This window comes from Eublepharis macularius, chromosome 5 (assembly GCF_028583425.1).
Source record: "Eublepharis macularius isolate TG4126 chromosome 5, MPM_Emac_v1.0, whole genome shotgun sequence".
NCBI classification, from domain to species: Eukaryota; Metazoa; Chordata; class Lepidosauria; order Squamata; family Eublepharidae; genus Eublepharis; species Eublepharis macularius.
In genome coordinates this window covers 144,601,906-144,628,095 of record NC_072794.1, presented here as the reverse complement: position 1 = coordinate 144,628,095, position 26,190 = coordinate 144,601,906, and the positions used below count along the sequence as shown (strand labels likewise).

The 26,190-nt window shown below is 48.0% G+C and overlaps 1 protein-coding gene across 1 annotated transcript in view; it reads right to left on the bottom strand.

The window, feature by feature from the left end:
- Positions 1 to 26,190, bottom strand: part of JPH2 (junctophilin 2) — a 110,190-nt gene that overhangs the window by 67,888 nt on the left and 16,112 nt on the right. The window contains exon 2 of the mRNA XM_054980280.1: positions 20,544 to 21,327. Coding sequence (XP_054836255.1) covers positions 20,544 to 21,327 — 784 coding nt within the window. The remainder of the gene's footprint in view (positions 1 to 20,543; positions 21,328 to 26,190) is intronic.

Genomic DNA, 26,190 nt, shown 5'->3' with positions numbered 1-26,190 from the left:
TCTCATGCTGCCCACTAGAAAGGTAATCTAGGGACTGCACTACAGGCTTTCCTAGGTCAGATATGCTAGTTGTGACATGGGCAAATTTATTGGCAAGAGTCTCAATATTGACCGAGTCCATAAATGCTAAGCCTCCAGCTGCAGGAGCAGCCCAGTCAGCAAGGCTCCGTCTACCACGTGAGCGAGAGGGGTCAGGGGCATCGATCCAGAGCTGTAGCCAAGCATCCCAACCCTTGCTGCTGGCCTCTAAATAGGGGGCGCATTGTGGCAGCTTCTGGGTTATGTTCAGCTCAGCCAGGTCTATACGGATTTCTTTTAACGACATTTGGGGGCGGACTAAAACTCTCTCTCGAATGTCTGTTTTCAAAACGTGGGAGCCTACTAAGTGCAGGTCGCTCTGGCTTAGCTGATCATAGCTGGCAATCAAAGGGTCAATTTGGATGGTGTAGTTCTCTTGCATCTGTATCAGCACTGAGTAATTACCTGGCTCGTGTGTCAAATTTACGATGAGCAGCCCCAGTCGATGGAATTTTTTTACTAAGGGCTTTGTTTGGCATTCAGGTGTTTGTTGGACTAAAATCCAGTCGGGCGGCCCGTGCCGGTTTAATTCCTCCTCCCTCACAACCCAGGTTAGGCTCTCCCAGCGCTCTATAGCATAGGAGAGAGTCGTACCTGAAGGGGACGTAATCCTCACTGATGCAGATTCATTGGCCGCAGAGCCTAGTAGGATAGATAGTCTGAACGGATCCCCCGCCTTCCATACTGCGGCCGACAGCAAAATAACATCACAGTATGGCTCGTAAGCCTCGGTCGGAATGGTTGAGGTTTCGAGAGTGGCTGGGGTGGTGACATTGTCTATTACCGGAGCGCTAGTGGGGGTGCGGCTGAGGTGGGGGAAGTATAAGCATGGGATTGGGGCGAGTGGTGAAACTGCATCGATAGGCGAGTAGCACACCAGCTCCTGAGACATAGTTTTCACTCCTACGCACAGAATAACAAGCTCTGGGGGTTTAGCCCATTGCTCTTCGCAGCTTCTAAAGATGGTGTGCCTTAAGAGGACCTTGGGATTACTTTGCTGCACAATCTTACAGAGCATCATTTCATTCTCAGCCAGGGTATTGATACACCTCCAGTGTGGGTACGGCCTCAGCTTAGACGGGCACCCTCCTAACAGGATGCTTGCCAGTCCGACAAAATACAAAGTAACAAGGCATCTCATCTCCTTTATGTAGTGAAAATATTCCTGGGAGACCTGCAGGTACAAGTATAGGTCTCCTGAGTTCAGTTGCAGCACACAGAAAGAATAGACAGAGAGCGAAGTGCAGGGGAGGGGGGGGGTAGAAGGAGAAGGGAAGGTGGCGGCTCGAACGCGAAGCTCCCTAATCGGTTGCTTCGGGACTCCTGCATTCTGGCTGTTTTCCTGGCACATATATCTCACTGAAGGCGCCCCCGCGTTGGCTGAGCGCCGCGTGGGGGGGTGCCTTTGCGCGGGCGGCGTTATGCAAACTCGCCCCGGGCGTTTCTGGTTATCCCTAGTGGCTGGCCTTCAGGGGTCCCCCTGCTCTGTAGCAGGCGGTTCCTACCTGGCGGGGTTGAGGTGCTGGGTTCTAGCCCCTTCAACCCTTGCCGCTTGCTGGCAAGCACTCAATTCTCGGTGACTTTAAGGACTGTTGCCCAAGGGGACTTGGCTTGTGTTTTCCTTGCCTGGGCGGGGAGTCCTATTTCCCCTGGAAGAAACGCCCGCCTCAATCTCCGTCCTCCCCAAAAACACTCCCCCGGATTGGCTCCTCCACCAGGGCCGATTGAAACCTTTGAAGGGTTTTCCTTTGGAGACCCAATACTTTGGTTAAAGAAAGAAAAAGTTCAAAGCAAGCACTTCCGATCTGACGTGGCTGTTTGCTTACACTAGCTCAGTTCCTCCCCCCCTTCTTTTCCCTTGTGTTGCAAGGGAAAAGACACACAAACTTGCACGGAGATTTACCAAGCTGATGCTGAGTGGCCTTATTACATTCCTGACTACTGCTCCTGGCACTGGAGGTTCTACTACTTCACTAAAATTTGGGCTTCACTAAAATGCGGGCTTGAGGAAACAGACGCTCAGATGTGTCTGGATCAGTTCAAGCACTATCGAGCCATGGAGACTCCACACAAATAGCTAACCTCAGTGAACTTTAAACCCGTTGTCGGTTTTAAGGGGGCTGACGCTGTGCTCATGTTTGCAGGGTTGTTGCCACAGGGCACAGTCAATGTGTGTTCGGCATAGCTGGGCTGGGGGCATTCTATGGTAACCGAGACAATTGCTTGGGGAATGGCTTTTAAACTCTGCACATGCTCAGAGACTGGGCCAAATTCCTAGATCAGTCCCTTCCGCTGCTCTCAGCATTAAAGTAGAGGGGCTTCAAAAGTCCTATCCTATCCTCTGGAGTATTATTACACACAGGAGTTCACAGGTTTTACTATACATTCTGCCAGTGGGGTTTTTGTCTTCAAACTGGCCATTCACAAAGCTTTCTGTTTCTTGAGGAAGTTTCTGAGTATTCCGTCAGTTCCTTCTTCCCTTATTAAGAGTTTCTATCTCTTCTCCTCTCAGGTGCTGGGAGGAGCAGAGAGGGTTAACACAGGCACCCTACTTTAAGGTGGGACGGCAGATATTGCCTCTCTTAAGGAGGTCTGAATTGCATAGAGGCGATTTCTAAGGATCGGCGGGGGCATTCTACCCCTTCATTCCAGCGCCATGAAAGTCTGATCCAGGGGCACGCAGGCCGGTTCTGGGCCTGAGTGAAGGGATATCTGATGGATTACTGGAGAAAGGGGGGCCAGATTAGCAGGCGCAGGGGTGCCTCCCCCCGGGTCATGGATTGTGGGGGGGGAATTCCCTTTCCATTCTTTTAACTGTGAGGCATGAAAGTACTTAAGCCAGGTTCCCCCTGTCTTCTTCCCGATGGCCACCTGATACACTGCGGGTGAAATCCTCTTGGTGATTGGGGCTGGTCCCTCCCATTTAGCAGACAAAGAATGCGCCTTTTGGGAAAATTTCCTATATAGCACCAGCTGTCCTTCGTCCCACTGCCGTGGATTTCTAACCCATCCTAGTTTGCGATCCATGTTCTTCTGAGCTATCCCTAATTTTCGAGCGACCTGCATGTGGATGGTATGTACTGAGGAGATGAGATCCTGAACCCAGACGTCAGTAATCACTACTGGCTGCATATCTGAGGGGAGCTGAGTGTCTAGCCAGAAAGCCTCGGGGAGCTGCATTTTTCTCCCGGTCATGACCATATGGGGGGTTAATCCATGCACTGCTGTGGTACCCCTCAAGGCCATCAAGATGATGGGGAGTTTTTCATCCCAATCTCTCCCTGTGGAGCGGACCATTTTCCTGAGTGCTTCCTTGAGAGTTCTGTTAGTCCTCTCAATGGCGCCGGAGGCTTGCGGGTGTCCCGCGATATGAAAGCGTTGCTGGATGCCCAGCGCCTTACAAAGCTCACGGGTCACTTCCCCTATAAAAGCTGCGCCGAGATCTGAATCCATAACTCTAACTATTCCCCAACGGGCAAATACATTGTTGAATAGAAGCTTAGCTGTAGTGGCCGCCGTGTTTTGCTTGCACGGGAACGCCTCGACCCACTTGCTGAAGGGATCTACGACTGTCAAGCAGTGGCGGTTGCCACGGGAAGTGGTGGGGAGGGGCCCGATGAAATCAATTTGAATGCGAGCCCAGGGGCCGTCAATTCTCTGATGCTGGAGGGGAGCTCTGGGTCCGGTGGGGTCCGCATTGACCATGGCGCAGGACAGGCAGTTATCTACCCATTGTGCCACTTCGCTGCGCATGCCGGGCCACCAACCGACGTCCTTCACCCTTTCCAGAGTCAGGTCCTTGCCTCGGTGCCCTTGCTCGTGTACAAACTGGATCAAATCGGCTCTGACTTCCAACGGTACTACCCAGTGGCGCCCGCCTTCTGCGTCTACCGCCCATACTACCTCTTCCTCCTTGGTAATGGTTAGTTTCCCAGTTGGATCCTTTCCTGCATCCAGGAGCTTGGCAACCTCCGGGTCAGCAGCTTGTAGCTGCGCCAAGTCTAAAGTGTCAGCTGGCGACTGAGCTCGGTCGCGAGCCTGCGCTCTGGTGGTGACAGGCTGAAGGGGAAAGTTAGAGGCCGGCTCGGGAGAGGGGGCATTTTCCTCAGCTGCGGCTTTCGCTGCGAGGTCTGCCTGATCATTCCAGTACGCTGTTTCTGAGTTTGCCTTCTGGTGTCCCCTTACATGTGCCACTTGAGTTGGACCCGTACGGGACTGAAAGAGTTCAGCCACTCGCTGCCAGAGTGGGAGGTGGGCTACAGGTTTGCCGTCCCCATTCCTCCATCCCTGGCGCTGCCAGACGGGGAGCCAGATTGTGGCGGCTTTGGCCGTCCAATCAGAGTCTGTGTAAATGGCAAGGGCGCTGTCTGGGGGCTCAAATTCCAACACAGCCAGGAGCGCACGCACTTCGGCTGCTTGGCTGGAGTGGGGGCGGGCAGGTCCTTTAAGAGTGAAAGCATCCCTTACTCGCACAGCACCATAGCCTGTCCGAGGGGACCCGCCAACGTGGAAGGAGGAACCGTCGCAGAACCAGCATGTAAAACCGTTCAGCTGGGCTTCCCCTAGCGGGGCTCCCCAAGTGACGGGCCAGGCAATCTGTTGCGGAGGGTCCAAGGGGCATTCATGCTCGGTCCCCGTGACTATAAGGCCGTAGGGAGCGGGTGGTTCAACTGCTTCCTTTTTAAATTCCACTCCTCGGTTCACTAGAGCCAAGGTCCATTGCGCTATGCGGGCGTTGGAAACTTGCCCGTCCTGTATTTTACCGGAGAGGATGTATTTGAGCGGCGTGTGTGTGGTCTGAACAATTGTGCGAGAGCCTCCTATGATAAACTCCCAATGTGTCAGGCTCCAAACTAGGGCAAGGCAAGTTTTCTCGCAAAGACTAAATTTAGCCTCGACCGGAGTAAGGTTGCGAGATGCGTAGGCAACTACTCTAGTAGTCCCCGCTTGCTGTTGGGTGAGGGCAGCACCTATGCTCTTGTCAGAAACTGCCAGCTGTATATAAAAAGGCTGGGTGACATCAGGGTGAGCCAGAGCAGGGGCGGCTGCAAGGCTACGCTTAAGTTCGGCCAGGGCTTGTTGCTGTTCTGGCCCCCACTCCCACGGGGTGTTTTTCTTGAGGAGGGCATACAACGGACGAGCCTTATCGGCGAAGGATTCAATGAAATCCCGGGAAAAGTTAAAAGTTCCCAGGAGTGCCCTAAGAGAGGGGATGTCTGTGGGGGCGGGCAGCTTGGAGATGACCTCCATCCGTTGGGCATCCGGGGTGCGTCCCTCGGGTCCCAGGGTCAGACCAAGGTATTTAACATTGGTTTGAACCAGTTGCGCCTTTTCCCGGCTGGCCTTGAATCCGGTCTCGCGAATGAGCGCAAGGACTTCCCTCGTAATCTGACGGGTCATTTCCTCGGTGGGGGCGTGAACAAGGCAATCATCTACATAGCTCAGGACATAGGGCCTTGAGGAGGGTTGAAGGTGCTCCCACATCTGGACTACATGCGCATGGCAGATGCTCGGGCTGGAATGGAAGCCCTGGGGCGTCCGTTTGAATGCATACTGCTGGCCGCGGAAAGTGAACGCGAATTTATACCAGCAGGACTCATGCAACCGGATGGAATGAAAAGCATTGGCCAGGTCTATAACCGAATAAAACCGGGATCCAGCGGCAATGGCTGTTAGGATCTCATTGTACTTTGCTACTACCGGGGCGACGGGCGGGGTAGTTGAATTCAAGGCACGAAAGTCGACTGTCATTCTCCAGGTCACCCCATCTGCCTTCAAAACTGGCCACAGCGGGGCGTTGCAGATGGACTGCATAGGGAGTATGACATCCCACTTAAGGAGTCCCTCTATTGTTTTGGCTATGCCCGCCTCGGCTTCCGCCGGGTACCTGTATTGCTTTTGCGGGGGTGGATCTTTCCCTTCAATTAAAACGCAAGCATCCTTCACCGTCCCGCACTCAGCCTTGTCTAACACCCAAACCTCTGGAAATTCCTGAACCCAAGGGTCGTCGATGATGGGGGCGAGGGGCTGGGGGGCCTTCAGTGCAGCGCACCGGTGAACCGCATTGACAAAGTCTGGACCTCCCGGAATCTGCCAGAGGAGTCCGTTAGCCAAGTCAATGGTCAGCCCCTCGGCTCTGAAAAAAGGCATCCCCAGGAGGCCATCATCTTCCCCTTTGTTCTCGCACGCAGAGATCCGGGTTGCCAGGCTCCCGACGGTAATGGGAATGTCCTGCCAAACCCCTGATCTCTGGGCGCCTCCTCCAAAGCCTGAGAGGTGAATGGTGGCAGTGGTCTGCGTTCCTTGGGAAACTAAGGCGGGTCGGAGCACGTTAAGTGAAGCTCCGGTGTCTATAAGGAGGGTGGCAGGTTCTTTCTTCTTCCCAGGAGTCCCGATTCCTGCCTTTACAGTCGGTCTCCCCCACGTGTCAGGCGTTAGTTTGGCAACTACGCCTGCGGAAGGAGACTGGGACTCCGGGCAGCCCTACCCTGACATGGCTGCCTGCCCGGGTGCCGGGGCGCTCTGATTGGATGGAGAATTTTCCCTGAAGGGGTTGCTTGTGCCCTTGGACTGCCGGACGGCAGCTATAGGAGGCGCCATGCGAGTGAGTCCCGTCGCCGCAGGGGCAAGTTCAGCCGGGGGTAGAGGTGGCGCAGAAGGAACGACTGGGGGCGCAGGGGGCTGCTGCTGTTTCTCCCATTCCACCAGTGCCTGCATCATAGTCAAGGTGGGCTTGCCATGGAAGAGCTCCATATCCGCACCCAGGCTCTTGAGACGCATCCAAAGTTCCCACCGGAGCGGGTCTTTGGATTGCTGCGCACTGTTAGGGTCTGAAAACCCCTCAGGCTCTTTCGGTGGCACTCCCCATTTGTTATCCTGGCTGAATTGGCTGGGAGGAGGATAGACCTGATAGCCATACGGGTGGGGTGCTCGAGGCGGCGGGGGCGCCAGAGGCATATCCTGCCCCCGGGGCTCGGGGGGGCCCTGCGAAGGAGGAGGTCCGTAACTCGGGGCGGGCGCGAAGGAAACACCTTGGCGGTAATCCCTAGGGCCTCGCCCCCGGTTAAAGCTGTTGCTCCTTCCGCGCAGGATTCCTCCCCGCGGCTCCGGGTAAGGGCTATGTCCCTGGGGCCTATACTGGGAGTGGGGCCCGTGATTGGCATAAGTGACCGCATTTATGGGCTCGCTTTCCTTCCTGCGAAGGGCAGGGGGTTTGGCAGGGCGAATGGCGCCTGTTTCCCGCAGCAGTCCTGAGATGCTCCGGATGCGAGCCTCCAACTCTGCCCAAGTAACACTTCCAGGGTCTATACCGGCTAAGGCCATACGGGTGGTGCCGTTAAGCCCATCCACGACGGCGGTTCTAAAGTCTTTATCATCAAAGTCGGTGACATCATCATCGTCTATTGCCACTTCATTGGCTAGCTCTGCTAAGAGCTGTTTCCTGGCTAGATAAGCTTCGGGATCCTCTCCTGGCTTTTGGATTTCTGCTATATACAGCGCCTTCAGGCTCTTGGTGGGCCACAAGTATGAGCAGATTTCTTTGATGCATCCATACTGGCTTCGAGATGCTACCTTTCGGTTAGCGACGTAGGCACTGAGGCCGGAAACTAAGTCAGGGGGGGCACAATGACATGCCAGCTGGGCTACATCTGCTCCGGCGGCGGTGGGGTGAGCCGTTGCTATGTAAGTGAACCATTGGATAGCTGTATCCCGGTTCAGGGGTCCTACCCGGTCAGCTATGGCATTGAGCTCGTCAGGCCTCCAGCTACGAGTCTCTCTGACAGTCTGCTCAGTCTTTTTGCCTTTCTCATCAGTGGAGGTAATGTCTTTGGTAGCTACAGGGTTAACTGGTTGCACAGTTTCTCCCTGCTTGGGGGAGGGTGCTGCCCAGCTATCGGAGTTGTCATCTGGGAGAGGTAAGAGGGCGGCAGGGTGCACAGCGGAAATTACTGCCTGCTGCATCCCTAGATGTTGTTTAAGGGTTTCCAGTTCCCTCCTGCATGCAGAGTGATCCGCAGCAGCGGCTTTAGCACGATTATGCTCTGCCATGAATTGGGCGGCATGAGTAAGTTTGGCAATCTTTTCCTGCTCCCCAGCATAGGCGTGCTCGGCTGCCTCAGCACGGGCGTTAGCTATATCAATTTTGTGCTGAGCATCTTGGAGAGCAGCGGCAAACCCCTGCTTCTCCATGATGAAATTGACTCTCTCTGCCCGCCACTCAGCGGCTTTGTCCTCATAATTTCTTTCCTGCTCAGCCAGCTTGGTTTTCAGGCTCTCAATTTCAGAGCGCAGGCTGTCCTGCTCCTGAAGGGTTTTCTTATCCTGTTCTTCTCTCTCCTCCTCTGCCTCCTGTAATTTACTAATTAGGGATGCGCTGTCTTTCAGGGCAGTGAAGAGCGCCCAAGCACCGTACTTGTCTTTCTTAGCTGAACTAGGCTTCCTCTTTTCACAAAACTCTTGGAAAGCGTCCCTAGCTATCTGGAGCGGGTTAGGTCCTGTAAACGATCCTGCTTCCCAAGGGCATTCTCCCTTTTTTACCACCCACTTTTCCAAGTGGGGCACCTTGGTGTTGGTTCGGTACATTTTTTTCTAACTATTAGTATTATTATTTTCTTTTTATTTTATTTTTATTTTGCACACTGATCTTGGGGGGGGGGAAGATCAACAATGCCCGGGGGGGGGTGTTCCCTTAAGCCAGTCCTCTCAAGGGGCTCTTCAGGAAGTTCTTTCCTTCTAAGTCCTCAAGGATTCTTAAAGGGGCATACACAGGATTACACTGTTCTCCTCTGGGGACTTTCACGGAGCTCTTCTCCTCTTGGTCCTCAAGGACTTTTTAAAAGGGTTCCAAAGGGGTGAGGGTTTCCTTACTTTCAACTCCTATTCTCGTGTGGGCTCGGTTACAAGCCACGAGACCAGGAAAAAGGCGCTCCCGGGCTCTCTAAACCCAAGAACTCGAAAGATCCCCAGGCCTCCTGCCCAGAGACAGACTGTTAAAGCTGTCTCCAAGCCAAGACCAAAAGACCGGAGCGCTCAGGAGCAAAACTGCTTTACTCCCAAGCAACAAACGCCCGAGAGTCTTACTTAAAACTCAGGCACAGTGCTTCAGGAACCTAGCTGCAGATTCCCAAAGCAAGTTAAACAAACGAACTATCAACCTCTTCACGTTTCCTCCGGAGAGGAGGTTGAAGTCTAAGTGCTGGGGGGGAGCGGGGATTTGGACGGGCTTAGGAGAGAAGGGGGAGAGGGAAGAGAGTTTTATATGTGCTGCTTCAGGATGTATATACACCTATAGCCTATTTCTGGGATCCCACCCGCATAGACGCGTTTAGGCGGCCCGTAAGGTGGCCAGGAACTTCACCGGTCCAGAGGTCCTCACCCACAGTACACCGGTTATAACGGCTGGAGGGCCTCGCGGTGCACCACAAAAGGCAAGTAGTCCAGAGCTGGCTGAAGGAAGAAATGGGGAAAAGCCAACCCACACAAGATAGCGATGCTCTCTAGAGCCACACACACTCGCACTTTTAATTCCCTAAGCTAAGTTGCTCTTCTTTGCACAGAGTTCCGAAAGGTTTTTCCTCTACGTCAGTTTGCCGAAAACAAATGTGTCGACTCATCTGGATTCAGACAAACCGGGCTGCCCACGCATTCTCCACCATTAATCCGTTACTGGAACTGCTCTGTTAATAGGACGGGGAGTTAGCTTAGCAGTCCAGAACTAGAACAGCGCGGATCTAGCCAATGTATACCAAGGTCTTGCCAAACGGAAATCTCTGTGACAAAGAGGCAAACTACAAGTATTCAATCAATAACGTGTATTTTCTAATGGTGTTGCGTATGCCTAATCTTCCACACACATACAAGATTGCATACAAGAGCTAAGGAATACAGAGTAGGATAATTAGAGACTAATACACAAGCCGGGTATCACGATGAATTGGGACAAGCTCACCTTCCTGAAGTGGAGTAGAGATCTCAGCAGCGAAGGGGGGGGGGTCCAGTGCCTGCACCAAGACCCCAGGTAGATGGGTAACACTGAAATTAGGACAGGAATGACGCGCGCCCTCGGATTCGAGAGGCTAGCTTATATACCCTCAGAGCACCCAGGGGCTGGCGCCTTATTCTGTGGTTCTCACGACTTAAATCAAAGAAATTGAGCCCATCGGGACTGCCTTGATTGGACCATGTTTGAAGTCTGATTAATTTATAAATGACACCTTTGGGGAGAGGGGCTGGAAAGGAAGAAGGGGATCCGGGCCGTTTGCTCGTTCCCAGCGCACATCCTGGTGCCTTCAGCCCGGAGTTCAAAGGTTGCTTTGATGTGCGCTTGTTGATTGCCCTGGCTGACTGATGATCAATCTCCATTCTGGCTAGGTGTTAAGAAATGCGGAGGAGAGTGGGATTCTCTTGCAGCGTACGTGATCTGCTCGTTTCTTCGCAATGGCTTCCCAAAGCAGGCTGTTCCCCTCTGCTTCTTGGCTGTTGGCTAGGGCTTACCCGCAGATTGTCTGGTAGTGAGGGCAACCAGCCCACGGGAGGCTCCCGGCAGGAGCTGGCCAGGGAGCGCCTGGCCACCCTCGCGGAAGGTTTCCCTTGGCTGGCGTCTGGCTGCTGGCAGCGTAGCTGGAGCCCAGAGTGAGGCAAGCTCTCATGGCAGGCAAGGGAGCAGCGTTTAAGACACAGTCCATGGTTGGCAACAGGGCAGCATCACACAGGAGAGTCCAGATATAAGCTTGAGCAGGGCAGTGCCACGTAAGAGTTTTGAGAGCAATTGTCCAGGAACTGTCAGTCTGTTGCAGCATCAGATATGAAACTGACACGTGTATTAGAGGAACACAGGCACGGCAGTCTTTTAGTGTAGAACTCAGACCCAGTTCGTGGCTGGCCTCTGGAGGGAGGGGGGGCTGCTCGGTAACAGGTGATTTAGTCTACACCCTCTTAAAAGCAGTACCTTTAGGGACGGGCCATGGCTCAACAGGAGAGCAAATGCCATGTGTGCATCACCACCTCTTGTTAAAGAATATCAAAGTGCTAGGAATGCCTTTCTATGCCTGAAGAAGTGAGCTGCCTGTGACACACGAAAGCTCATACCCTACCACAAATTTTGTCAGTTTTATAGGTGCTACCGGATTCTTGCTCTTTTCTACTGTCTATGCCTGACACCCTGGAGAGCTACTGCCAGCCAAAGTAGACAATACTGAGCTATAAGAACCAACAGTCCAACTCCGTATAAAGCAGCTTCATTTGGTCATACTAGACTTTTTCAGTCAGTGCAGGGACAGTCCTCTCAACTAGAGACAGGCACGATTCGCATTACAAACGTCAAAAACCCATGAAAATGGCGATTACGCGATCGTGACCCGGCGGATTGTGATCATCCACGGCCAACGATCCAGCGGTCGGGAGAGGCCTGGATCGTGGCGTTCGGGCTCAATTTGGGAAACCAGACACTCAGGCGCCAGCAATCTATTCCCCTGGCAACGGAGCCAGGGGAATGCCTGAGCTCTGTTTGCCCTCTTTCTGTTGCCCTGGAAACCCGAATGGAAGCCCAGCTTTCCTTGATCAGCAGGGCTTCCTTCCAACCACAGAGCAGCAAAGCAGTCACAAGTTGGGAGAAGACACCCAGGGGAGGGAGGGGAAAGGGGGTGTTCTGTAGCCATAGGCACTCCAATCTCATCCCTGCAAACCCTGAAAGGCAGCTCTGACGGCCAATCACAGACAGCCAAAAACAAACACAGATGCCACTGGCATCACCCACTATTCCTGTATCACTGGGAACAGCGGGGCGCCCCTCCACTTTTGCCTCCACGATCCACGATCCGGGTTCGGGAACGGGAGATGGTCGTTGCTGTTTGGGAATTCGGGATCGTGGTCTGCACTGAACCACGATCCTCTGGTTCTGTAATTTCTTTTGGTTCGTGCCCATGTCTACTCTCTACTGCCATTTTGTGGGAATAGGGCCAAAAGGTACTATGTGAAAAAGAAACACCAAAATTGTAACAAGTGAAAGAAAGAGCCACTGCTGTTGTTGGTAACACAGGAGTTCAGAACATAGAGATTTCCTTTCTATATAAACTCTATAGTTTCCTAGCAAAAGTCGGGAATAGATAACTATGAAGAAATATTCTGATGGTAATCCCAGAGACTGTGGCCAGGCCGGGGGGAAAGTAATTAAAGCAATTATGTTTAAAAGAAATCAATGTGTAAAAGAAAATCAAGATATTCAAGAGGGTTTTGGAATGAAACCATTTTGTAACAAAAATGTGGAGTAGAATATTAGCTGGAGCTTTCCACACAAGCAAAATTAGCCCAGACATATCTATGCCGTTGGCAGTTTCAGGAATGATGTGAAGATAAAGAGTGGACCAGGCAGCCTTAAGTATTGTAAATATGTCTTCATGAAGAAAATCAGTCTTTGTGTGTAATTGAGGCTGTCGGTCTGAAAGCACAGCCAAGTTCTGTCTCCAAGCCCAAATGTGTCTGATTTCATTGCAGTAAATTATTCAAGACAAGTAAACATCCATTGAAAAGGGAGGAAAGTTCATTTAACAGCCTGTAATTCAAAAGAAGGTGGATACATATATCAGAAAAGCTCATGGACGCAGCAGCATTTGTGAGCAACTGGAGGGACTGCCCGTGCAACCAATTTTTTAAAAAAAAATTATTTATAGTAGATTCCAAATATCCTTGTCAAATCAGTTGCAGTCAGACTTGGACACATTTCCCCAGCTTCAAACACACCTTAGTGTTTGGATCAAACAGGGCCTTGCAAATTTTTCATGCCTTTTTAAAGTTAATGAAGGAGACACAAACTGACACAAGTGGGTAGCATGCCCTCATGATCACACATAAGGGAACGATGGGGCCAGTGCAACGCATCATCATGAGCAGGGCTACCATGCTTGCTCTTGCTTCCCCTCGCTGTGTTTTGGCTTCTACCTATATATACCACCTGTTCAGGTAGAGACCTTTCCTAGCCCAGTGAGCTGCTTTTTTTTTTTTTACTGGAGATGGCAAGGACTGCACATGAAACTTTCTGCATGTAAAACCGAGTGCACCATTACTGAGCAACAGCCACTCCAGTTTATTATCCACATGCTCTAGTTGGTCCACTAATCCTAGTAATGGTTAAACTTGTATCTACATGGAGAAGGGGGAGGGGGTGGCTTGTGTGAGTTGGCGGCACTGCATAGTGGGTAAGAGAATGAGCTGTGAGTGACCCAAGAAGAACCCCCCTTTAAGAAAGAAAGCTTAAATCTCCTCATCTTGTTGCAGTGATATCCATACATTAATTAGATGCTGTGTTTAAGTAGAATTGTCTTTTGTCTGCCTTTGAAACTACCAATTCATTCTGGAGTGGTGGCTGTAACATTTCTGTTGTAGCAGAAAAACAAAAGAGGAGTCTTGCAGCACCGATGATCAGATTTACTGCAGGAAGCTGGAATGAAATGTCTACTGAAAGATGATGGGTCAATCGATTTTAAAGAACACCCGTAACATAAATTATATCAAGACAAAAGTTGTTGCCTTTGGGTCAGACAAGAAATTGAGCAAGTGCAACATTTTAATTATCTTGGTATATGGTTTACAGATCGGGGCACCTGGAGTTGTCATTTGGTTGCTTCTGTAATGAAGGTTTCAAGATCTCTACAAGCAATTCTGAGCTTCACTAGAACCATCCTGAGTGTATGTAAAGGAAAGGTGCTCTGCTCATTGGCATATGGGGCAGAAATGCAGGGCTTGCTTTAAACAACCCACCCGGGAAAGCCCTCCAAATATATTTCTTAAAAGATTTGTTGGCTTGCAACTCTCTACTCCAAGCACACAGTATTAGCACAGACAGTTGGAATAATGCCTATACAATTTCATATTTTCAAAACTGTTTCCTGTATTATTTCAAACTTTTTAATAAGAAGGAGAGCAGGATTCCTAAGGAACATTTCTTTGGAACAGCTGAAATCTCATAATCAAAGCACCTGGGTATTGAATTGTGAACATCAAATGTCAGTATTCAACTAATACTTCAAGTCCTTAGAGAGTAGATCAGACCAGAAAATATTTTAAAAATAAACTGTGAAATGGAGCTTCTCAGCAAGACCAAGGTCACTTACACACAGGTTGTTTCCTGCATCTCCCATGTTTTCCTCATCTTTCCTGTGATCTTTCTCAAACCTTCTTTCCTGCAAAGTTTTAGGAAAGATTGCAGCAAAGCAAGGGTGGACTCCCATGTGGACAGGAAAGTCCAGATCACCCCAGTTTTGCCTCTACTGGTATTTCCTTCTACACCAATCCCCTCAATGGCCAGTCCCCCTCTCCACCACTACCGGAGGGCTTTTGTTGTTGTTTAAAAACAGCAATTGAACACTGTTATAGCACTATAATATTACAACAATATACCAGGTTTTCTGAATTCCAAGCTGACCTTGCGGCATTGAAGAGGTGGAATCAGTGGAGCATGTCCTGTTCTGCTGCCATTTTTACCAGGGTATTTGCTCAAATATAATCGCCCCATTACTTAAAAGCTTTCCAGGCTGTTCTGATGCTGATATTTCAAAGAAGCTTTAATGGGTGTTAACCAACAGATCACTATTAGTTGCGCAAAATTCTTTTCAGCAGCTTGCAAAATCTGTTGGGATTTTAAACTTTAGTAAATTTCGACTGCTTTGTAGCAGGATCGACCTTTTGTATCTTTTATTTGTCTTAATGCAAATCTTGCTGATCTTTCCATTTGTACTGGTGATAGACAAAATAAATCTGAATTTGAATTCCAAGCTTTCATTTTTGTTTTTTAAAAAATATGTCTTTTGGTTAGGTTGAGAGCAAAGGCATATATCCACAACAAACGGAGCTAGAGAATTACTTTAAAAAAAAATGAAAAGCTGGGAATTCAGACAACCTAACAGATTGTTATAACACTGTAACAATATTCAATTGTCAATTTAAAACCTGGAAAAGCTTTTCATGGCACAGAGGGGTGGAATAGTCATTGCCAGGGGAGCTTGCAGCAACAGAAAACTGCACAAGCTTCTCCTCAAGAGCCAATACCTCAAAGGTAATTTCAGATCTCATTTTTTCTTTGCCTTTTAAAAATTGTCCCTAGCTTTGAGAATTACCATGAGTAGACAACCAGCTCCTTTAGGAAGTCATTCGTGTCACTGTGATTTCAAAATGATAGCCTCACAACCGCTGGAGGGACGTTGTCATAAAATACCTACATATTTATGGTGCCCATACAGGAGATCTGCCCCGTTATTCTCCATGTATTCTGGATGAAGGGAAATATTTATTCTTAACCTCATAAAGGGATATCCAATGTTAAGAATATTTTAAAACATACTTTCACAGTCTAATCATATGTTTTATGACAGATACAACAGGCACAGAGGGCTACGATATAGTAGGAATTACTGAGGGCTATAGTAGGAATTACTGAGGGCTATTGCAAACGGAGGGCTACAATATAGTAGGAATTATTGAGACTTGGTGGGATGATTCCCATGACTGGAATGTGCTAGTGGATGGGTATGAGTTGTCCAAGAAAAACCGGAAGGGTAGAAGAGGAGGTGGAGTGGCGTTGTATGTGAGGAGAGGGCTTGATTGTCAAGAAGTTATGGAGAATGGGGCGGACAGCCCGGCGGAAAGCATATGGGTAGAAATAAGGGGAGGAAGGACAAAGGGTATTATTGTTGGAGTCTGCTACAGACCACCTGACCAGTGAGAAGAAACAGATGCTGCCCTCTTTGAACAGATTGGTAGAGTATCCAGACATCAGAACCTTGTAATTATGGGTGACTTCAACTTCCCCGATGTGTGCTGGGAGACAGGCTCAGCAAAGCATCATGAATCACGCAATTTCCTGACCTGCCTGGCCGATAACTTCCTTTTTCAAAAGGTAGAGGAAGCTACAAGGGGCTCGGCCATACTAGACTTGATATTAACCAACAGGGAAGAAGTGTATGCTGCCCTATGACTGGCTGAAGGTTGCCCACATTTTACAAGCGCTGCCTGTGGACTGAGGTGTTGTAATACTCCTTGAATTCCAGTTGCTGTGGGGGGCCAAGGAAGTTCGTAGCCAGACTCGTAGGTTAGATTTTCGTAGGGCCAACTTCGATGAACTCAAGAGGCTTGATGAGAGTCATTCCGTGGGGGAGTGTGCTGGAAGCGAAAGGAGCGAGTGAAGAGTGGGCCCTTCTCAAACACGAGCTTTTGCAAGCTCAAGCCCTCACTATCCCAGCAAGATGGAAACATTGTAAGGGCTCCAAGAAACCGATGTGGATGTACAGAGAGCTCCAGAATAAGCTAAGAGAGAAAAAGGAAATGTTCAGGAAATGGAGAGAAGGACAGACCTCTAAAGAGGAGTATATGAGGGTTACTAGGTACTGCAGATCAGCCATCAGAGAGGCCAAAGCTCAGTACGAGCTGGGTCTGGCCAGGAGGGCTCGCTACAATAAGAAAAACTTCTACAGATAGGTGAGAAGCAAACACAAGTTAAAAGAGGCAATTGGACCGCTGTTGGGAGTAGATGGAGAAACTCTGATGCAGGACAGAGAAAAAGCAGACAGGCTTAATGACTTTTTTGCCTCTGTTTTCTCCCTGAAGAACTCAGACACATCTAGAGATAGTAGGAAATGTGGCAGGACACCTGAGTGGCTAATTGACATTGACAGAGAGGTTGTGGAGAGGCATCTGGCTGCACTGGATGAATACAAATCCCCTGGGCCGGATGGGGTGCACCCAAGAGTGCTGAAAGAACTTCCTAGAGAACTTGTAGAACCCCTGTCCATCATCTTCAAGGCCTCCTGCAGGACTGGGGATGTGCCACAAGATTGGAGAAAAGCTAATGTTATCCCAATCTTTAAGAAAGGGAAGAAGGATGACCCGGGAAACTACAGGCCAGTTGCTGGGAAAATATTAGAACAGATTTTAAAGGGATCTGTAAGCATCTGAAGGACCGCTCAGTGATCTGGGGAAGTCAGCATGGTTTTGTCCCTAACAGATCTTGCCAGACCAACCTGGTTTCCTTCTTTGATCGAGTGACCAGCTTACTGGATCGGGGGAACTCTGTTGACGTGATTTATCTGGATTTCAGTAAAGCTTTTGATCAGGTCCCCTATGACATTCTGATGGGCAAACTGGAAGACTGTGGACTGGATTATAGGACAGTTTGGTGGATAGGGAACTGGTTAGAGGACCGCACCCGAAGAGTGGTGATCAATGGCATTTCATCAGATTGGAGGGAGGTGTCCAGTGGGGTGCAGCAGGGCTTGGTTTTGGGCCTGGTACTTTTCAATATTTTTATCAATGATCTGGATGAAGGAGTGGAAGGGCTGCTCATTAAATTTGCTGATGATACCAAATTGGGAGGAGTAGCAAACACCCAAGAAGATAGAATTAAAATTCAACAAGACCTGAATACTCTGGAGAAGTGGGCAGCTGTGAATAGGATGCAAGTCAACAAAGACAAGTGCACAGTATTACATCTGGGCCACAAAAATGGGAAGCACAAATACTGGATGGAGGATACACTTCTGGGCAGTAGTATATGTGAAAGGGATCTTGGGGTGAGAGTGGACTGTAAACTAAATATGAGCAGACAGTGTGATGCAGTGGCAAAAAAGACTAATTCAATCTTGGGTTGTATCAAAGGGGCCATAGCATCAAAATCACAGGAGGTCATAGTCCCTCGCTATACTGCCTTGGTCAGGCCGCACCTGGAGTATTGTGTGCAGTTCTGGAGGCCTCACTTCAAAAAGGATGTGGACAAAATCAAGAGGGTGCAGAGGAGAGCGACGAGGATGATCGGGGTCTGGAGACTGAGCCCTACGAGGAAAGGCTGAGGGCCTTGGGAATGTTTAGTTTAGAGGAGGTTGAGGGGGGACATGATTGTGCTCTTTAAATATTTGAAAGGCTGTCATTTGGAGGAGGGCAAGGAGCTGTTCCAGTTGGCAACAGAGGGTAGGACCCAACGCACTGGGCTTAAACTACATGCACAAAGGTACCGGCTGGATATTAGGAAAAACTTTTTCACGGTCAGAGTAGTTCAAAAGTGGAATCAGCTGCCTAAGGAGATGGTGAGCTCCCCCTCACTGGCAGTTTTCAAGAAGAGGCTGGATGAATACTTGTCAGAGATGCTTTAGGCTGATCCTGCACTAGGCAGGGGGTTGGACTAGATGGTCTGTATGGCCCCTTCCAACTCTATGATTTTATGATTCTATGACACATTTGCAGTGACTGTTAAAAAGCTGAAGGGAAAGGTTGCAGAAATTAATGTGGGAAACTGAAGAAATGTACTATGATGCACAACTGACATTTCTTGCAGATCCTGTCTAGAGATGGGCATGAACCTAAATACAAACAAAAAAAACCCACGAACCAGCCTGGTTCGGGGTGAGCGAACCAGAGTTTGTGGAAGCAGGTTTCCACGAACTTCCACGAACTGGACTACTGGTTCGTATTAAAGGGCCAGTTTAAATGGGCATTTCCCTGGAGGAAATGGCCATTTAAACTTTTCCTTCCACTTGCAAGTGGCAGGTCCCTTTAAACTATCAGCTGGAAGTCAGCGAGGGGGAGATCCCCCCTGCTGCCTGCCAGCTGGTAGTTTGAAGGAACCTGCCACTTGCATGTGGCAGGGCCCTTTAAACGGCCCAACCCCCTGCTCCCACCCCCTAGCCCCAGCCCCTCACCCCCCACAAAACCCCAGCCCCAGCCCCCCACTTACCTTCCATCTGATGCTGGGGTGGTGGAGGCCTCCTCTGCTGCCCTGCAGGCCCACACGGCAGTGGAGGAGGCAGAAAAGGGCCCTCCTGCCCCTCAAAGGCAGGCGTGCAGGGCAGCAGAGGAAGCCGAAAATGGCTGTGGCTGCCATTTGAGGGGCAGAAAGGGTGTTTTCGGCCATCTCCTCTGCTGTGCGGGCAGTGTGGAAACCCCACGGACCCCATGGTTTGGTTTTTTTCTGGTTCGTGCTCATGTCTAATCCTGTCCCCATAAATTTTCTCAAACCCATAGATGATGTACAGAATATATTTAGTAAAGAATGTGCTTTTATTAGGTTGTATCCTAGCCCTTTGCTGACCTAGTGGTAGCATCTTCCTTCAATGCAGGAGATTCTGCCATTGCACAGTTAGCTGAGTCAAGTGCTAGGAAACAACCCAATGCTTTATATATTAACTTATTACTTATATATACCCTCCTCCCCAGTGGGAACTCAAAGCAGCTTACACTGTTCTCCTTTCCTTAAGTGTACCCTCACAACATGCCTGTGAGGCAGGTTAGGCTGAGAATGTGTTCCTGGCTTAAAGGCGCCCAGCAAGCTTTCATGACAGAGTGGAGAGTCGAACCTGGGTCTTCCAGATCCGAATCCAACCACACTAAACACTGCCTCTCAGCATTTTATTCTGCAAAACATTTCAAAATGTGCAGAATAAATGCATAATGGTATGCTCCAGTTTTAGCAGGCGTGATATTTGCATGTGTGCACAGATTAACATGAGCCCTCAAGAACTAGTTCCCGTTTCCTCCTCAAGGTCATTACAGGAGAAACCTCACTTTGGTCTTGTGTTTGGTGTCAAGGTTATCTAATTAATTTATTTGCTTTATTTATACCTTACCTTTCTCCCCAATGGGGACCAAAAAATGGCTTTCCCAGTAAAATCTTTCTGGATAGTCAAAAGGGACACCCTTCTCCCTTTCTTACAGTCAAAAAGTTGGTCAGGTCCAACTCTATATCTCCTACGTTTTCTCAGGCAATCGTAGCACAAGCCTATTTTCTTCTCTCTGAACACTCCCAATAAAGTCTCACAAATTACCCCAGTTTACGCCAATTTATATTCCAATCTACTCACTTGTTTTATATATACTTAGAGATAGTATGGTTTTAATGATGCCTCTATTATAATAAGGGTGGAAGGAGCCATAACTCACAGGTAGAGCATGTACTTTACCCTTATAAAGCCCCAGGTTCAAAAGTTCTCAAGTGAAACTTCAGTTTAGAACCTCGCAAAGCTTTTTCAGCCTGAGGAGACAATACTGGGAAATTGGTTTGAACAGGTGCAAAAAAGTGTCTCCCACTGTTCAGTATTAACCCTCCCAAAGCCATGGCCACTTAATAACCACTTTTTGAAGCTGTGCTCATATCAATAAAGAGGCGAAGCATATCAAACGTAAGAATTTTTCATTATTCTCCAGCAGTTCTCCATCCATCCATCACTCAGTCTAGAGGGCATGTGAGGACACAGAAGGATATAAGGACATTTGCCTACAGGAATAATCTTGTGGGTTAAGAATTTTATCCTTATCACAAACTGCTGCATTATCCAACTTCCAGAAATTTTTTTGTACCACAGATTTCAACATGAAGACTTCAATGTATGCTTCTAGGATTTGATCATTAATTGCAAATATCAATTCATAATTTAGAATGAAACTTCAGTACTGCCTTAATTCAGGCAACCACAGGACTAAGCTCTTACCTAGAAGCTGCAATCTCAGATTTTTGTCTGGCGATGGCTGCTGCCCTCTGAGCTCCTTCTATGCTCCGGTCCACTTTCTGCCTTATCTTGGCACTTTTTAGAGGTATCACCCGCTTCTTCATGCCTTTGATCAGGACGTTCATTCGGTACTTCCCTTCTTCCTTCTTACCATCAGGCAATGTGGTACAACCGTATCCATGTCGTACATTATCTAGCCATTCTCCCTCATACTTTAGGCCACTTGACCTCTCACTCACACCAAACCCAGAGCGCTTGTCATTCTTCCACTCGCCCATGTAGGACTCCGTAGTGGTGGCATCAATATCAGCATCAAAAGGTGGAAAGTCCTCTCCCTCTGCTCCTTCTCCAAAGCTAGCAGTGGAGGTGCCATCACTACCAGTAGAACTCATCCCACTCTCACTCTTCAGAAAACTGAGCCGGCTCCTTTGGCTGGCCAAGGAAGTCTTGGAATCTGTTTTCTTCAACTTCCCAAAGAGGGAACTTCTTCTGAACAGCCCTCCCTTCTTCAGCTTTCCAGCATCTGCATCACCGTACAAGCTGAGAGCAAAACCACCCCGTGTGATTGTAGGTGTCATGGGAACATTCTCAAGGTTAGCAGAGGGGGAATCGTGTTGCAGCAGGGTGCCATTGCTGTGCTCGCTACGGAGGGAAGTAAGGGAGGTCCTTAGAGGGTTGCGGACGACAGCTGCCATGCCATAAGGGACGCTTTGTCGGACACCATAACCATGGCGCATTCCGTTGGTGAACTGGCCTTGGTAAGTCCCTAGAAATAAAAATAAGAACTAAGTGAATTAACCACACTTATCTGAAAATATACATACAATAACAACAACAACTGTGATTATATACCACTCTTCTAGACAGATTAGTACCTCACTCAGAGCACTGAACAAAGTCAATGTTATCATTATCCCCACAATACCGCTGGGGAGCTGGGGCTGAGATAGGGTTGCCAGGTCCCCTTACCCTCCCAGTGGGAGGGCGGGTACCCAGTACTCAATTTCTCTGTGTCCCTAGTGTGCACGCTTTTCACATGTGTGCTCCCTCACCTGCATGATGATGTCACTTCCAGGCGACGTCATCATGCAGGAGCATGCACACGCTTTGCAGCAGGCCCATTTGGGGCCCAAATTGGCCCACTGGAAGCACAGGAGCACTCTCACGGTGGTGTGATGACGTTACTCCTGGGAAGTGGTAGCCTAGCAACCCTAGGCTAAGAGCAGTGGGCCACCTACTAACCTCATGGAAGTAGTGGGATTCAAATAAGCAGAGCGCGGATTTGCATCCCAACCACTTAGCCACTATGTTAAGGCAGCATAGTTTTTCAGGCAGAAAATATATTCATAATTTTAAGTTTTCCACTAACAATCTTTATTCCACCTACTTTCCAGTTTCATCTGTGCTTGACCCAGTATTTAAGAAAAAATTATTCAAGGATCTTGTAGCCCTTATGATGTTTATTATGGTGTATTTAAACTATCCAGTTCAAAGAAGAATGTATTAGAGGTGGACTGAAAACTTTCACCTCGCCAATTTCAATGCTTCCCTTTCTGGTGATTTTGGGGGAGAAACAGCAAAAAAGGTCACTTTTTGATAGCTGATCTCACTTACTGAAAATGGGACCATTTTCTTCTTCCTTTCTTTAACAAAAAAAGGCCAAACTGAGGGAGGAAACATTGGTCCCACTCAATTTTACATGAACTTTCTTTTTTTGTTAAAGATAAGAGGGGAAGAAATAGTGCTGTGTAGCAGTAGAAAGCATAATCAAGGAACAAACAACGAAGTAGGTAGCGAGGCAGGGGGAGCTTTCATTAAACCTTTCTCCACCACCCTTTCAAAAGGCTCCATTTCATGCCAGAAAATTTCATCTATGAACTTTCAACTCAGCCCTAAAATCTATTTCATAAGCTTCTCAGTTGGTTTCTTTACAATGGTGAAGAGGCTGAGTTGATCATGGCATCAGTTGTTTGTACTGTTTTTATGATTTTTTAGATATGTATATGGTTTTAATTGTATAGTACATGTTGCTAGCCGCCCTGAGTCAGATTGCGGGGAGGGTGAGGTATAAACTTGAGAAAATAAAGAAATAAAATTATCGTGGTTTGCGATAAAATCACTCTTTGTGTGAATTAGTCTCAGTATCAGGGGCAAAACTCTCAGGTAACTTTTATACACGGAGATATTCTGTGAACTCAAAACACAACCCTTTATTTTTAGATTTGTAGACTATTATGTCAGTTCCCACAGCAAAGAGGGCCAAAAAAATAAAGGCATCCATTGTTAGCATAATCAGACATTCGCTGAAGCACAAGACATACAGAGGTATTATTTTCCCCATCTCCATTTAATCACAACAACCCTGTCAGGTAGGTTAGTCTAAGAGACAGTGTGACTGGCCCAGGGCCACCTCACTAACTTCCAGAGCAGAGTGAGGATTTAAATCTGAGCCTCCTGGACCCTACTCTAACCAATGTACCATTCTGGCTGTTAAAGCTGCATCAAAGCTTTTGTAAATAAATAAATAGACTTTCATACAATCTTTTTCTGAGTAACAAACATTCAGTTGTTTCACAGCACACAAGGCATACTTCTTCACTGAGTGTTACACTTCTTTTACAAGCATCTCTCATTTTTCTAGCTTTCAAATTTTGTTGCTGTAAAAATCCAGTTCTCCCCACAAGCCGCTTGTGTGGTAATTTTGCAATTGTAATGAATGTGCTTCCATGAAATATCAAAATTCCTTGCTGCATATTGCATAAGGTGATTAAGGATAGAAGCTCCATTCATCTTCTCCTTTTGTGTTTGCCATGTTGTGGCCTTTTTCTTTCTCTCTCTCTTGTAACTAAAATTATTTGATAGCTGAGCAGTGTAAAAAGCCTCTTGAGTCAAGACTCTGCGTGGGGTTTTTCTTAGTTTCATCTCAGCAGTAAAATCGCCAATAGCAGTGAATTTTTTGACAAGGCTGTTAAAAATTCTTTTCCAATAGGCAGTCTGGAAAACCTCCTTGTCTGGTTCATTTTAACAGCTAGCTCAGCTCAGAGACTTCTTCAAATTTTATGGACAAATTGATTATAAAGGTAAATACAGAAAGCACCTTGTAATTTTACTTCATTGCTTTTGCAATAGCAGAAGGACAATCAACCAAACCCTTGTAAGGTAGGAACTAAGAGTTCTACTACCTCTTCCCCCATCTGGAGCGCACATAAAGCTTCTTCTATAAGGCAGCACAGTCAGTCTTCTGCCCCCTCCCCTCACACTCCAGTTCTTCAGCTCTTGTTGGGAATGGATATAGCATGAGGAAGAATTTGCAGGATCTGCAAACGGTTTAATTTATTCCTTCTCATCAGTTTCCACACCTGTAAAAATGGAATCATATCCCTGGATCTTCTCCAACAGAAATGCTGAGAGACCTACTTCACTGAGATCATTCCTACTTGGATCACAAGAAGAAGAAAAAGAAGACTGATGTGTTTTCTGTGAGGGGCAAATTGGAAAGAAAGACTATTGTGTTTTCCCAGTTCAGGAAGATGTAAAATATAACAAAAGCCTCCTTGCTGTGGCCAGTCCTCCCCCCAAAAGAAACCTGGTTCCTTTCCATCAATTACCTCAGAACATTAATTTCCCTCACACCAGTGTTTCTACCCTGCTTCACTGCCTTCCTTCTGTTGATACGGTTACCTCAGTAACTGGCAAACCACCAGTGTAGCAAAACTTGCTTCTATCCATCATTCAGTACTATGAGGTCCTGTCCTCAAATTAGCAAACCACCAACTCCCACCCCCCCACCCCCAATCTCCATTCAGCAAGGGTATCCTGGGATAAACTATGCTAGAGAAATACAAATATTTATTACCAACATAAAAGCATTCACTCCCCATAGGATTTGCTTTCTCATAGGCAAATTGCCAGTTCTACATGGGGTATTTTTATAGTCTCCCTTCTCAGTAGCCAGCCAAGAACTTCTACCATGTTAGTAAATCACAAAAATCCTTAGGGATGTTAAAGGGCCAGAGGAAACACAAAGCCCAGAATGAGATCAAGAGAACAGAATGGTCATCTTAGGTGAAATGACTCTGGGTGGACTTTGGGTATACTGGGAAAGGCCATCACTCCATAGTAGAAGATAGACTGTATTTAGAAGGCCTTAGGCTTAATCCCAGGCCTCTTCAGATGGGGGCTCTCAAGCCACATGTCTGAGAAAGACCTTTGCCTGTGATTCGGGAGAGCAGCTGGTAGGCCAGGCTGAGCTAAATGGAACAGCTCCTTATATTTTAATTCCCATTAGGTTTTAATAGTACTTTAACTTTTAAAATGATCCCCAAAAAACAACCATGGAAGGAAAAAAACGTCCTCATAAATAGCTACTGAAGACGCCCTCAAGCGTGGCCCATTTATGGCTCGTTATGGCTTGTTTATCACTGATATTACTGTTTTTGAATTTGTGAGCTAATGTTGGACAGGTAGCATATACATTTTCTAACCAAATAATGTTAAAGGACCATGAGCCACAAAGGCAGTTTCAGTAGTCCAGAATCATCATCATGTGTCCGGCCCTGGGCCATGCCATACAAACTGACCATTTTATACATTTTAAACATTACATTATGCTTGTTTGGGGGGGGGGGGTTAATCAAGGGAGAAGATAATTCATGTAGCTCTTTGCTCATATCTTTCGCGGCACAGCAAGCTGCTTTCTATAACCTACTTTGCTTGAACACTATGCAAATGATTGCATTAATACCCACACACGTTCATGCCACCCAGGGATTACTCAGTACATTCTGGCACTAACTTCGTATTTCCAGATGTTCTTATTACCTTGCAAAATCAAGAACACATGGGAGAATTCCAGAATGAAACAACTCTCCACACTGCATATCCGTGTGGTAAGCAATCAGAAAGATTGAAGCAACTCCTGCAAAAATGCGCCACATGAACCCAGAAGCTTCCCCTAACTGCTGGAAGAAATGTGGGGAGAGAGGCCCCTTTATTCATTGCTGGTGGGAACGCGTTCACATGCAACAATTCTGGTCTAATGTAACCAACTATATCAAACTCATGACCAACTAATCAGTCCCACTAGGGGCCCCAGGGGCCCGTCGGTGGCGGGCAAACTCCCAGGGATTTGCCACCTTGCTCACCGCCCTGCCAGTGGTTGGCGGGAGGTGGCAAGCTCCCACAGGTTGCGCTCCACCAGCAGGCACCTCAGGAATGCACACTGTGCACATGCTCCCAACAGGCACAGCAATGTCACTTCAGGAAGTGACATCAGTGCATCGGCTGTGGGACGTTCCTGCACTTCGTTTGGGGCCAATTTGAGCCCCAAACAGGCCGAATTGGCCCCACAAAGAGCACGGGAGCACTCCCATGGCTGGCACAATGACATCACTTCCAGAAGTGACATCATTGCGCAGGCCAAACACACGCAAAATTCTGATTGCAAATCTTGTACAGTTGCTAAATCTACTGTCACCTCACTAGGGAAAGATAAACGATTCCCAACAGTTTCAAATTGACTTCCTCAGGTGTGGGATCAATTTACCATGGAGAAACTCACAGACCAAATAAAACAATCAGATTTACCAAATTATAAAACATATTTCATTGAGCAATGGATTCCTGTCTT